The 13556-nt window shown below is 45.5% G+C and overlaps 1 protein-coding gene across 2 annotated transcripts in view; it reads left to right on the top strand.

The window, feature by feature from the left end:
- Positions 1-13556, top strand: part of LOC146190102 (nucleoprotein TPR-like) — a 91723-nt gene that overhangs the window by 33806 nt on the left and 44361 nt on the right. For both annotated transcript variants that reach the window (XM_084604841.1, XM_084604840.1), the window contains exons 20-25: positions 1299-1364; positions 4485-4622; positions 6765-6862; positions 9939-10073; positions 11120-11194; positions 12166-12366. In XM_084604841.1, coding sequence (XP_084460967.1) covers positions 1299-1364; positions 4485-4622; positions 6765-6862; positions 9939-10073; positions 11120-11194; positions 12166-12366 — 713 coding nt within the window. The remainder of the gene's footprint in view (positions 1-1298; positions 1365-4484; positions 4623-6764; positions 6863-9938; positions 10074-11119; positions 11195-12165; positions 12367-13556) is intronic.

Here is a 13556-nt window from a genome sequence, read left to right as displayed (position 1 = left end):
TTTAACTCTTCTGCAAACTGCGCACACGGTCATTGCCTGCGTCTGTTGCCGCCAATGACGGGTGTCTGGATTGTTGCTGGGCTGGATATCTTCACGGCCCAGCATCTGTGAGTGTTCTTTGCGATTTGAGCAGTTTCGGTGAGCACATTGCATCATTGCCTTGATCATGATGAGTTTCTCAGTGGGAAATTTTCCCAGTTTATTGCAGAACATCACTGCATGCCAGTGTTCCGACTTTTGCTCCAGTTTCTGCGACACTGCTAAGAAACAGGTGCACGCTCAAGCTTCTCCGCTAGCCTCGCCTGTCCGAATCCAACTGAACTGGTCACATTGTAAAGTTTGAGGGTTCCACGCGATCCCCCGAGACCGGTTTTCCAATCAGTATGATACATGTGCAACGTGACAGACCCAGTACGTTTGCTCTAGAGTTAGCCGTAAAGCTTATGTAAACATCTGTTTCCAACCTGCCCCCAACCTCAGTGACTTGTATCCTTCATTCCATCCTACATATTGTAATTAACGTTCCGTCGTAATTTCCTTTTTGTGGGGTAACTTGAGGTAGAAAATTTTGCCCATTGTTGTACATCAGGGGACGTTTCTATGTCGTTGTTGAGGAATTGCACCAAGCTTTATTTAGATCTTGGTTTTGAATGTTCAATGATGCTCATAAACCAGATAGAAGAGACAGGGGCCCATCGGTGGGTTTGGTCACAAGCAGCCTTTCGGTATTTTGTAGTGACAGCATTACACACACAGTCAGAGAAAGTAGTGAGCAGGACACGAATTTGCAGAAAATAATTTTTTATGTTGCCTTGACTGGCCATTTTGGTACATGCTTTAATGGGCTGTGCATGCATCTACTCGTGCTTTTGTGCTTTCCACTTACTGTATACTAATTACAGTGAACTCTCGTTAATTCGGAAATTTCAATAATTCGAATTAGGAGCGCGGTCCAGGCTGAGGCTCATGTGAGTGTGGATCGAACACAATTCAGCCATGGGCAGGCTTGCACCAATTAATTTGAATGGGGTATTCATGACGAGGTGAGACCCAGGCAGCCACCAGTAATTCAAATAGTAGACCTCTCTGAACCTGGATTGGATGAAAGAATTGCATTCATGTACCTCGGGAAAACAAAGTTTACTTGGCGTGTGGCCAGGAGAAACCGGTTGCCCTTTGAGTCTGTTGCTTGCCAGCTTGAGCATCCGTTCCTACTCACTTGCAAACCGGTAACTGTGTGTAGTCTCTAGAAAATGGTTACCCTGAGCTTGTGTTTCTCTACCTTTGCATGTGCACAGCGGTGGAGACTGCAGAAATGAGCTCCCTGAAGAGCCTCCTGACCAAAAGCCAGGACAAGGTCAAAGGTCAGTCTCTATCCACTGGTCCTCAAACGGGGGTCCTCTGCTCACTTCTTGAGATAGTAGGAAAAAGTTCTGGTAGCAGAAGCTTACATGTAATAAGTTGCTCAGAAGTGGTGCAGCATTTTAGTTTAAAGGCTTCTTACGAAGGAAATTAAGTGGAAATGGGCCTGGTACAATCGCTGACCGGCTTATCTGACTCTAGGGACCACAAAAATGTTTTAAAGATCAGCCGTTCTGAAAAATCTTTTACTTTAAAAATTAATCAAGTAAGCTGCATAATTCTTTGTATGTTAGAGGTGGGGGTTAGCAGTTATATCCACATTTTGAAGTTTTACGTGATTTATTTGTGCCACAAAGTGTGTGCACAGATAATGGGTGGCAACTACTGAGGTGCTGCGCATTTGTTGGCTGTACAGGCATCAGTACATCTCAGATGGACACCTATGCGGGGGTGAAGTCCAGGTGCAAAAGGCAACACAAGAGCTGTGCTTGCCGTACTGAGGCCGTGAAATGCAAAGCAGGGAAGATAAAGAAATGACAGATGTATAAACTTACACTCTGCCATCATTAGCCTTTTATTAGGCCCACGGAGTAGAGCCAAAAATTACTCTGTACTCCTTGACAACTTTTCTCTGGCTCTGCAGTGAAGGTTGTATGCAGGCAAGGGAAGGAGACAGGCCTTTGTATCCGTGAGTGCTTAGTGGGTTTAGGCTTGTTGGGGGGTGGGCGGAGGGGTGAAGGGTAAGAAGTGAAAGGTCGCTAGTGCGCTAAACTACCCCCCCCCCCCCCCCTCCCTCACAGAACGGGGATAAGGTCCTTTCTCTCCCCTTTTGTGCAATACTCTGCAGTCGCTTGCACTCTCTGAGAGGTGTTTTGCCTATCACAGGTTTTGACCACATTATATGACGATTGAGCAAGCAAATGTAAAATACAGTGCTCACTTTTGCAGCCGCTGGACATGCATAACAAGCATGTTAGAGCAGTGCGAAATGGCTTTTCTTATAAGTCTGTAATACTGGACTGCATGTAGCTGAGCAAAGTAATGCGATTCCCTTACAAGGCACAACTTTCAAGCATTTCTGTATCCAGGACATCATTTTGAATGGCTGCTGTGTGAACATTTTGAGCCGTAAAAAGGTTACTGATTGCATTAAAAATTCTGTAGTTGCTTTTGTCGATTATTAAAAATTATTCGTACAAAATTTAGTCATTATGTGGCTGAAATAAGCACGTGAAATGTTGTGCACTAAAGTCATGGTAGGTCCAAGTATGAACCTGCTAAAACATGGTTGACAGTTGTTTAAAGGGATACTAAAGAAAAAAATGAAGTGGGCTTGCATCGATAGAATGCCAGTTCCTGATTACAAAAAAAAACCACTCTTACTGAAAACAGAGCTGTTATAACGTAGTAACGAGGAAGAATAGAAATACAGGTATCGCCGCCACAGCCGAAACGGCCGAGACTTGCAACTAGAAATCACATGACGCGCAAGGGATCCTGGAGGCTGACAAATGCGAATTATGTTGCCCATTTGAATGCGGTAGTAGGGTTTGTCTCGAACATGATAACATGCTTTTATCACGCGTAAACGATGGCGAAACGACAACGTAAATGTTGCAAGGCAAATATAAAAATATACGTGGCGGTGCCACAGGCGCCCACTTCAGTTTCGGTTATGTTCCGGCTCAGGCCCTTCGTGCGTGCTCGGATAGTCTTGTTTTGGACTTGCGGCGCCTGAAATACGAGCTCGGAGCAGCCGATGCGCCTACCCTAAGTGCTTATTGAAGGAAGATCATGACTCAGCACAATGGAGGAAGAAAAAAAACTAGGAGGGAGCGCGCGCAGTCTCCGCAAGCCGACCTCCTGTGATGCCGCTCCCTTCTCTCTTCTGTGTGCAATGATTCTTGGGAATTTAGCCACCATAGTTGCCAGATTCAAAAGCAGCTGGGTACATGGTATTCTGTAGTGACTGCGGATGCCCCAGCTTTCCGGAAAGCCTACCGGAGTGGACTACGAAAAGTTCAGCGTCTCGTCATAACGCATAAGTTACCACTTTGTTTACAAATGTTGCATTGTACTCGCGTGTTTATAGGCACACTAGTGAGAACTGCAGGTAGGTTTTTCAACCACGGGTTCGTCAGGAAGACTGCGGATTCAAAATAATGTATGTTGCATGCTGGCTGCAGCAGTACATGTATTTGAGGTCTGCGTTTCATGAATGAAGTAGACGATTTTCGTCTCAAACAATACGTGTACATACCCCCAACAAGAAAACGTCTCGTTTCTCGAGGAGTGCACATAGCAGGATACTCACCATTACAGCGACAGCCCCTGGCGGGCACGCACCTGCTTTAGCACCTGCGAAGTATTCTCTGCTCCCCACGTGCCAGCAATCACGGAATCCCCTTTTTGCATCATAGTGTGCATCATTTTACCCTACTACGTAGTAGGAAAAAACCAGTTTGAATTCGACCAGCAAGAACAAAAAACACCTCAACTTCTTATCGCAATATCTCAGCAATAATTACATTTTTTGCTGCCGAATATGCGGTGACAATGTCACGAAATGCTGTTTATTAGATTTTGATAGCATATTTGGGTGTCCTTAGTGTCCCTTTAAAGGGGCAAGTAAAAGAGCTCTGTATTGGCTGTGAAAATGACTTTTGTTTAATGTATTATTTTCGTTCCTGGGAGTGCAAAACGGCAAAGCAGATTGTGGAGGAATAAACATGCCTACTGGATTGCGCAAGCCTACTTCCAGGCAGCTGCAGGGTTTGATGCGTCACATGCTTACAAATGGGTGAGAGCTGCACCTGTCACCTGCGTTGTGTGTGCATTAATAGTTTTTTATTATTACTCTCTGGTCATTCCTGGCTATGGCTTTTACTGACTATGGTACTTTATAACCATGGTTATCCTTCCTGGCTGTACCCCAGTGTGCATGGGTCTTGTCTAGCACTTTTGCTACTGTTTGGGGCGTCATTGGCAGAGGACACCTGCAGGCATGGTTTGCCTTGTTATAGGAGGCGGGTCCTGGGCCCTCTTGATTTACAGCCTTCCATTTTCTTTGTGCTGCTTTTTTAACCTTTTCTTTGGCTGTTTCTGTTGTGGTCGTCTGTCAGAGCTGCAGGCGGAGCTGCGTACCGTGCGGGAGCACTCAGAGCACCTGCAGGCAGTGTGCAGCCAGGCTGAAGCCCGGCTGGCCGAGCAGGACACCCTGAGTGGCCACTGCCGAGAAGCCCTGGAGCAGGCACAGCAAGGTGGGTGACGAACCCTGCGGCTGCTCAGTAAGGGCATGCTGCATAGGTGGACCCATCTGGTGGCAAGTCCGACACTATTTCGCGAGACTGTGGGGAGCACCACGAGGTGGCGCCACTAGTTGTTGAGGCAATGTGGCGCGCAGGGGGGGATTCAGTAGGGATGAACCCTGCCAGTGCAGTCATGCAGTGTGCTGACATCTTGTGCAAGGCATCGTGGTGTATGGCAAGATGCTGCAGTTTCACCTACAATGTCGTATGCCAAAACAAATACAGTCAAACCTCGATATAACGAACACGCATATAACAAATTATTAAATATATCAAACTCTTCCAAAATATTTTTGTCAGATACATGTAATTTTAACTTCCCATAGCGAACGCGGTTCGGCATAAAATGGATATTACGAACTTCGAGATGCCAAGCACTACCTCACTTTAATTGCAGGAGGCAGGCTTCGTTGCACAAGTGTGTTGTGCGGCGCAGCGAACGTTCAGGATTACCTCACAGGCGCTGACAGTGCCACAGATGCCATGACGACATTGAGAGCTGACAGCCAAAGAAATCCATGGCCTCCGAGATCACTTCAGCGCGCGTTTGTGTTCGCGGAGGTGATCTCGGAGGCGATGAGAAATCGTTCGCATCTCACCATCGCTGACACGCTTCAGCAGCGGCGGCAGCAGTGCGATCGAATGTTGCTTTTGCCTTTTTGGTTTTTGCACCTTTTGCGTTTTTTGGTTTTAGAGTAAGCAGCAGCATCGCGGCGTGACCGACGCTGCTTCGGTCATCGTGTCGAGTGTGGTGCGCGGGTGTGCGTAGTGCTGTGATGGCGGTGAACGGGAAAGAAAGAGCAGCACTGACGTTAAAGACCAAGCTCGAAATAAAATCAGGGCCTTCAAGGCAGTTTACAAAAGGAGACTGATTGACACTTTTCTCGTGAAGCTTCGTATGAAGCAGGACTTGAAGATTGACTTGTGGGGAGCATTAAAGCAGCATGGGACAGCGTGAAAGGCAAAACGATTGCCTACCACTTTCGGCACGCAGGTTTTGGTCCAGCAGAGGCCCGTGCATCAAGTGACGATAGGGACGATCCCGACGAAGCAGAAGCAGAGCTCCGCGAGCTCGATGAGGCCTGTAACGATTTTTCGCGTTTTGTTGGTGACATGCCCGCAACAATGACTGTAGAGGACTTTGTAGGAGACGACAACATTGTGGCAACCACGGCTGTACTGACTGACGCCGAAATCGCTGTGGAACTTTCTGAACATCCCTTAGACGAAGCTCAGGCTGACCCTGCAGATGATGAGAACATTCCGACTTCACAAGGAGCGCTTGCTGCATTGGATTTACTGCGCCGTCACTGCAGTGCTATTGAGAGCAGTGGGTCTGTCCTTGTTGAGTGTTTGCAAACTGTGGAACAGGGCGTGATACGGAACGCGATCAACACAAAAAAGCAGGCCACGATAACGCAGTTCTTTGCGCGTAAATAAATGGACATGACCCAAGTAGGCACCCTTCGAGGCTGTGTCTTCTCTGATTGAATTTTGCTGCTCTTGCATGTATTTGCTACGAAAGTTTATATTACAAATTACGGATAGAGCAAACTAATTTCTGATTTTGTAACTGTTCGTTTTAACGATGTTTCACCGTACCTGAACGCAAGAAGTGATTTTTGGTTTGACACCAGCTGAACATCAGCGTAAAAAACTACAGGCAAAGGATAGAGTGGCGTGGTAGCGGAATGGATTGGTGTCATAGCGGAATGGTGTGGTGTATTGGACACACTGATGCTGTAGAGCATGTGTGTATTATTTGTGCAAAATAACCACAGTAAAATCTAGGCAAAACAAATCTTGTCTCAAAAACATTGTGTCTGAATTTGTATCATTGAAAATAACAAAATTCGTGTGCGAGGAACTAAGCGAAGAACTGCATTCACACAAATGCGTGATTTTGTATGGTCATATTTTTAATGCCCAATGGTGAACCAAGGTGGTTGAAATTAAATTGAATCCCTACAGTATGGCATTACTCACAGCCTGGGTTTTTTTTAGGACCTTAAACCCAGTATCACATACCATGTCATACACACACTGAGTAAGCTGAGTGCCCTGTTGATATTTTCCTGAACTTATTTCCCGCAGCCAAGAGCAGTCTGGAAGAGAAGGTATCCCACCTGGAGCAAGAGATCCACGAGCTGGCCAATGAGAAGGCTCAGCTGCTTGAGGAGGGCAAGGCCAAGGTGGGTGATTGCTAGCATGAGGGAACTTAATCGCGGGGGGCGTGTCTGCTGAGCCCAGAAAAGATGGGCTCATTCATTTGCTATCTTCTTGCCAGTAGTGAAGGCAGAACTCTAATTTCTTGAAGGCCAGCAGTGTTTCGGGAGTTGTAGCTTAAGGTGCTGGCAACATTCTTACCAGTGAATACAAGATATGTAGATGCCGCTGAGATAGGGAAAGGCTTTTTTTTTTTTTGTGACATTATGCACATGACGTGTTCATTGCACATCCCTTTTTTTTTTTTTTTTTTTTTTTCACAATATGTATCTATATAAATCTCCAGTACAGTATCAAAGTACCTTTCTTGAAAATCAACGGTACAGGTTTTGTCAAGCTATTTCCTGTTTTACAAGATAGAAAAGGAATGCGTGTTTGCGCATAATTTCATTTTCATGTGTCTGCCAGCACATTTTATCCCCGGCACATCTGTAACCTGTGCTGGGCCAGTATGCCAGAATTAAGGTACTATACAGTCGAACCCAGCTGTATTGAATTCTAAAGGGATCGCGAAATAGATCGATATATCGATAATTTGATATGCAGAAATCGTCTTGAGATGCTGCTTACAATCATGAAAAATGATACCATATTTGTCACTTAATCAACCCACTGAAATAGTGAACCCATCCTCCACTTTTGCCGCCAAAAGTCTGAAAAGAAAAAAAAAAAAAATCTGTGATGTGTCCCTCCATTTCGCACCGTCGAGCTTAGGAGAGGGCATTATACTATGCGACAATGCGCTCGCACTTTGAGCTGTCTTTCCGACGCTTGCGCGATTGTTGTGAAGGGGCGCTCGCAGCCTTGAACATGGCCGGTCTCGAGGGAGAGCGCGCGCTCTTTCTTACGGCCTTCTCAATCGCTGCGTGAACAATGGGAACTTTTCTCCTTGAGTCACGCTCTCCGCCACCGCAAGGGGCGCGACCTGCTCACTGTTCGCTCCGCATCTGCTTCAGCGGCGGCGGGCGGCTTTTGCATGGTTTCGCGCTGTCTCTCGCTTGTTTCGTGGTGAGTGCAGCCCTGGAATGAAAGAACACGGAAGGTAGATACTGCAGCGGCATGTCGTCAGCGTACTACACACGTGAACTGAGTCTATATAAAAACACTGTCGCTCAGCAAATGTTCGACAAGCATATGACATGCATTGCGGCATGGTAGCTACTTTTGTCCATTTTAATCCGAATTTTTCCCAAGCCTGCACAAGAATAGCAAAAAAGAAAAAAAAACTGATCACATCGAAGCTTCTTCAAGGCTAGCATTACAGCAACTCGTCTGCAGCAGTAAAGCCGTCTTTCAGTGCTAGATGCGAAACCATCCATACATAGCACCGAAGATGAAAATAATTTCATAAAAATGTATTGTAAGTTGCATAATGCTTGCAGGATATAAAGTATTAGTATAGCAGTCGAAATAAAGACTGTAAGGTTGAGTTTTCAATGTTATTATAATTTATATATTAGCAAATGTGTTGTATTGAAACATTATTTTATTTTGCAAATAAATGCCGTTTTAATAAAATTTTACATGATATTAGGCTTATTATGGAAACAATAAAGAAATTGTTTGATATTCATGACACCACTTGTGCTGAAAGCGGTAAAAAGAGGCTAATAAATGACGCAGCTGGTGATACTCGATTGCAGTGGCTGACAATTGCGAGTTCACGACGAGTGCCGTCACAAGCGATTTCTGTATATCGAATTATCGATATATTGAACTATTTCGCGATCCCCTTCGAGTTCGATATATCCGGGTTCGACTATACATATTCTGTCTTTCAACCGACTGATTTGTTTTGAACGAAGCTGGAACAGCTCACTCCACTAGGCAACTGCAATTTTAACTATGTGCGTAAATTTTGTTCCTTACTCTGAATCTGAGATGCGCCATGAATTTTCACCGGTGCCTATTTTGCTCTAAACGAAAACAGAAGCGGTTGACAGACTCTCCAGCCAACAGTTTGCCATGCACTCACATCAGGTCGCGCTACACCTGCTTACAGCTTTCGAAGGAACACTGCATAGCCTGATAAATTTATTTCTGTACAAAAGTTAGGGCAAAAAATGTTGAAGTAAGTGTACCAGCTTCATTTGACCGTGCTCGGCCGCACTGACGAAGGCGCACACGCAAGCGGTGTTTTCCTCTTGCACGATAAATTTTAGACGCTGATTACGACGTATTTGTATAAACCATAAGGGGTGAAATGTCAGGCCTGCCGGTTGCAACTGAGGTGGGAGGAGCGAAGAGCGAGCGCGCGTTTCCCTTGTGTGTGAACGGCGGTAGCAGAGGCGCAGCAGTGGGGTGGTGGCGACCCCACCAAGGCGCGGCGGGCGGTGGAAACAGACCCCATTGGTGAGGCCATAAGAGAAGAGAAGCGCGCTCTCCCTCGAGACCGGCCGTGCCTTGACAAAAAGTGCGACGGTCGGCACCTCTTCACCTTGGCGCTGATGACCATGCATGGAAAATAGAGGATGCTGTGGTCTGCCACGGACTGAGCTGACTTGTCGGCTCATTCATAGTGTGCAGACTAAACGAATATTACCTGTAAATTTCGGAAATATAGTCCAAAATGAAGATGAACAGCTTGAAGTGGATTCACAGTGTTCTCGAGATGTGCAGGTCATCGTGGCGCCAACAAATCTCAAACCTATATTTCTTGTGACCAAGCAGCAGAGTTCGAATAATTCTTCAAAGAAGCTGCTGTTATGAAAAAAATGCAAATTAGCATTGTGACATATCTCTGCAGTTCTGATAGCAGAAACACTGCTACCCACTAAGATGGTCTACCACAGTGTACATGCAGGAGCTTGATGCTGGCACTGCGTGGTCATGAACTCGCAGTTGCACCACGCTATCAGATTTCTTTAGCATGCGATATGCTTGATGCATCAATTTAGTTGATTAGGGAATCAAATAAACTTCCACAACCTTCATTCCACAACACTTAATGTTTGACAGTAATGATTAATGCGAATTGGTGCGTCTACAGTGATGTTGTTGGTGTCTGGCATCTTCATGCCGTCTCCTTCCTTCCTGCGGCAGGTGCTGGAACTGGAGCAGCAACTGGCGGCCGCCCGGAATGAGCTCTCCCAAGCCCAGAGCCAGATGGCCGACAACGCCCGTAGGGACGCTGAGCATGTGCTCGATCAGGACGTGCAACACTCACTGGCCAAGCAGGTTGGTCAGTTTGTGTTCTTAGTGGTGCAGCGGCATCGCTTACGCCCGCATTCACAAACGTGCCTTGACTCGACACTATACCCCCGCTCTGTGGAGGGGAGAAAAAAGCCGCTCCTCTGCTACAGGGCCGATTCAAATTCACAAATGCCCCTTGGTGTTTCCTCCGACGAGGTCTCCTCGTAAAATCCTCCTCTACTTGAAGCAGCGCAAATGGCGTATTATGGGGATGAGATTAAAAGGGCCCTGCAACATAATTTGAATGCATTATTTGACTCGTTTGTTACGATTGTTGAGTTGTGGTGATGCTATTACCACTGGTCGTGACACGCAAATTCCGGTCTCTGATATTTTAATTTGTTCGAAAACCAAAATCATGGTACTGACAGTGTCGGCACACAGTGGTGGCTCTTTGCAGTGGATACAACTTCACCTGGCAAGCGTTTGACGATTGGATAAATATGAGATGCACGGAAAAATTGGTCTATTGGGAGAAACGTTAGGTCACGTTGTTGTGTTTTATATTAAAAACGAATTTCGTTTTTTGTGTCGTCATCATATTTCACATGTTTGATACTTCTTTTTCCTAGATAATACTGGAGAATAGAGAATAATGGCAACCAAACTTGGGGAGAAGTTTCTATAATACATGCGCAATCCAAAACAACAAAACTTTAAGAACACGTTTTTTGGTGAAAATTGGGATTTTAGCCCCGCGTACCCCCTTATTTAGAAAAAAAAAACCTTTCTTTTAGGCACTTCACAAAAATATTTCATAACATTTCACATAACCACTCAAGGAATTGCTTTACACGAAATCAATGGCATCTTTAGAATCGGCAAACAGTAATTCATATTCCTTAAAGATTTCATAATTGTCACTTTGTTGACAAAAATGTTGTTCCATTCACATTTGATTTGAGCTCGGATCGTTTGCACACCTCTGCATATGAAATTGTTGCTAATCAAATACAGATGCGCAAAGAAACACGAACTCTGAATACGGAACTGTGCACTGTCTCGATCATGTCTCGCTTTTCCTTGTGCAGGCCCAGGAGAAGTACGAAAGGGAACTACTGCTGCATGCGGCAGACATCGAAGCTCTCTCAGCCACACGGGCCGAGGTACTAGTCGTTATTTTATATCTGTTATCGGGTTGATTGATTAGTGTTCATTGCACTTACAAAGCCACGGGTGGGACGGAGATGTGATTATGGCTGTCCACGTGCATTTATTGGCAATAGGTAGATGGACAGACAAATGTATGATGTGAAATTTTGACTCATTTCCACCTCATAATGAGCCGTCTCCTGGAACTGATATAACCATCATGGAAAAAAAGAAAAGTGGGTTCATTATGGTAGTAAATACGGTATTTGATGCACGAATACTGCGTGTTTGATTCACAAATTGAATCGTCTGAGAGCTTGTTATTTGATTCTTATTCGGTAATTCAAATATTCATGCACCCTGCTTTTCTTCTTTTTTTGTTTGATGATCAACTGAATTGTTTACGTTCAAAGATTTATGCTTGGAAGTGTCGCAGGTGCGACAGAAAAAATCTTTTGATTCGTTTGTATGCCTGAGTGCAAATTTTTGAAAAATTTTCCTGTCCAAAGTTTGGCCTCTAAAACTGTGCTTGCATTAAGAAATGCTGTCACCAGACTTTTACTGACAAAGAGGTACAAAGATACTAATCAACAGCACGTATCCTTGTGAACTTTCCTTTTGACAAAGGCTGTGCGAGTATTCAAATTTTCCAATACGAATCAAATGTGGGTATCAGAGAATTTAAAGTATATCAGACCATGCATACAAAATCTGTGCAGTAAGAAAAAGCAAAAAATTGAAAAAATAGAAAGCATTGTTCACCTGCGGGTGGAGCTGTTGCATTGCTACCGATTGCTGTAAACTCTCGTTAATTTTTCCTTCAAGAGACTAGAAAAGCTGTCCGAATCAACTGAAAGCTCGAACTACTGAATCAGCTTGGAAAATGCCAAAGAGTGTTTATATCGCAGTAATTGTATCCGATAAATACCTAGATGATGGTTGTGGTTGAAATTAAACCGAGATGAGACCATTTGCTCTCTCGCAGCTGGACCAAGTTCGCCAAGAGATTTGCAGCCTGCAGCAGCAGGCCAAGGGTGCCGAGGAAACGCTGGCGTCGGCCCGGAAGACCTGGGCCCAACACGAACAACAGCTGCAGGCTGAGAAGGAGTCGATGGCCAAACGTGTCGAGGAGCTCTTGCACCAGAACTCTCTGCTTCACCAGCAGATGGAGATGCTGAGCTCTCAGGTAGGCAGGCCACTGCGCGAGCGGAGAACACGAAGGCAACAACCCGCGCACCACAGTGGAGGGAAGCTGCAGTTATTCATTGGTCGGAAAGCGCTTGCATGCTAACAGCATCCGGTCTCACTAGTACGCCACTTGCACTGCCTCAGCACTTGCTTCTTTTGCTGTGGAAATTCCCTGTGTTTTGTGTGTACTGCTTTCTAAAATGATTGTGCCTGTTTGTTCCCAGCATTTTTATGTACTGTGTCCCTCACATAATGCAGCTGGTTTACTTGGAGGTGTTGGACCCTTGTGGACAAGGGGAAGCAGGACTCTTGCTCAGTGTCGTGCGAGATGCGTGTTTGGGTTGGGTAGACTTAAAATGCAGAACAGAAGTTCCTAGCAACAGAATGGATGCTAAGGGATGTAGTCAAATCTAGCGGGCGCTCGGATGGAGCAGCAAGACCGGCAATTAAATTGGCACATTGTGGTCGTAACTGCTATAAGATGGCAGTAACGGGAGGTCTGTCCCTGTCCTGGAGCAGACTGGTTCATGGCAATGGTTGGGAGCATGGGGCCTCAGTGCCATCTGCTAAAATGGACTAGGTTGTGAGCAGTCCCATGGGAAGGTGCAGCGTGTGTACTCTGTAGTGAAAATTGACTCGGGAGAGGACTAGTAACAGGGTGGTGGTGGGAAGATAGGCACGGTGGAAAGGCAGAGGAATGATTGTTGGCATAATGTTTTAGGGGAAGTCCACCAAAGTGCAGGTGAATTTGTGTAATGAAGGAGCAATTGCTTGGTAACATTCACCCAGCGAAATTAATGAACAATTACTGCCTTGTTACAAATTTGGGCTTCCTCTAATCACTGGGCCAACACTGTTCCCACTTTGGGTTATTGATCAATTTGCTCCTGCCATGCTATCTGATCTGCTAGCCATCCTGGTTAGCTCAGTTGATAGAGTAACTGCCCCCGACAGGCAGTTGTTGCTCTACCGAACCACGATGAACGCTAGACAGGGAAGAATTTTTGAAGCGAAACTGACACTGCTCTAGGTAGAGCTGCACTTCGTGTGTCTGATAGTTTGACCTTCAAGTGATCTTGACAGGTACTATGCCTTACCTATCAACGGATTTCCAGAAGTGGAAGCTTCCCTACACTAAGCAAAGCTGGTCTGGGTGGCACTAAATTTGACCTTCAAGTGACCTTGACC

The sequence above is a fragment of the Amblyomma maculatum genome, chromosome 5, assembly GCF_055883805.1.
Source record: "Amblyomma maculatum isolate TAMU_Amacu chromosome 5, ASM5588380v1, whole genome shotgun sequence".
NCBI classification, from domain to species: Eukaryota; Metazoa; Arthropoda; class Arachnida; order Ixodida; family Ixodidae; genus Amblyomma; species Amblyomma maculatum.
Note: the sequence above shows the minus strand (reverse complement) of the source record. Positions and strands in the feature narration are given on the sequence as shown.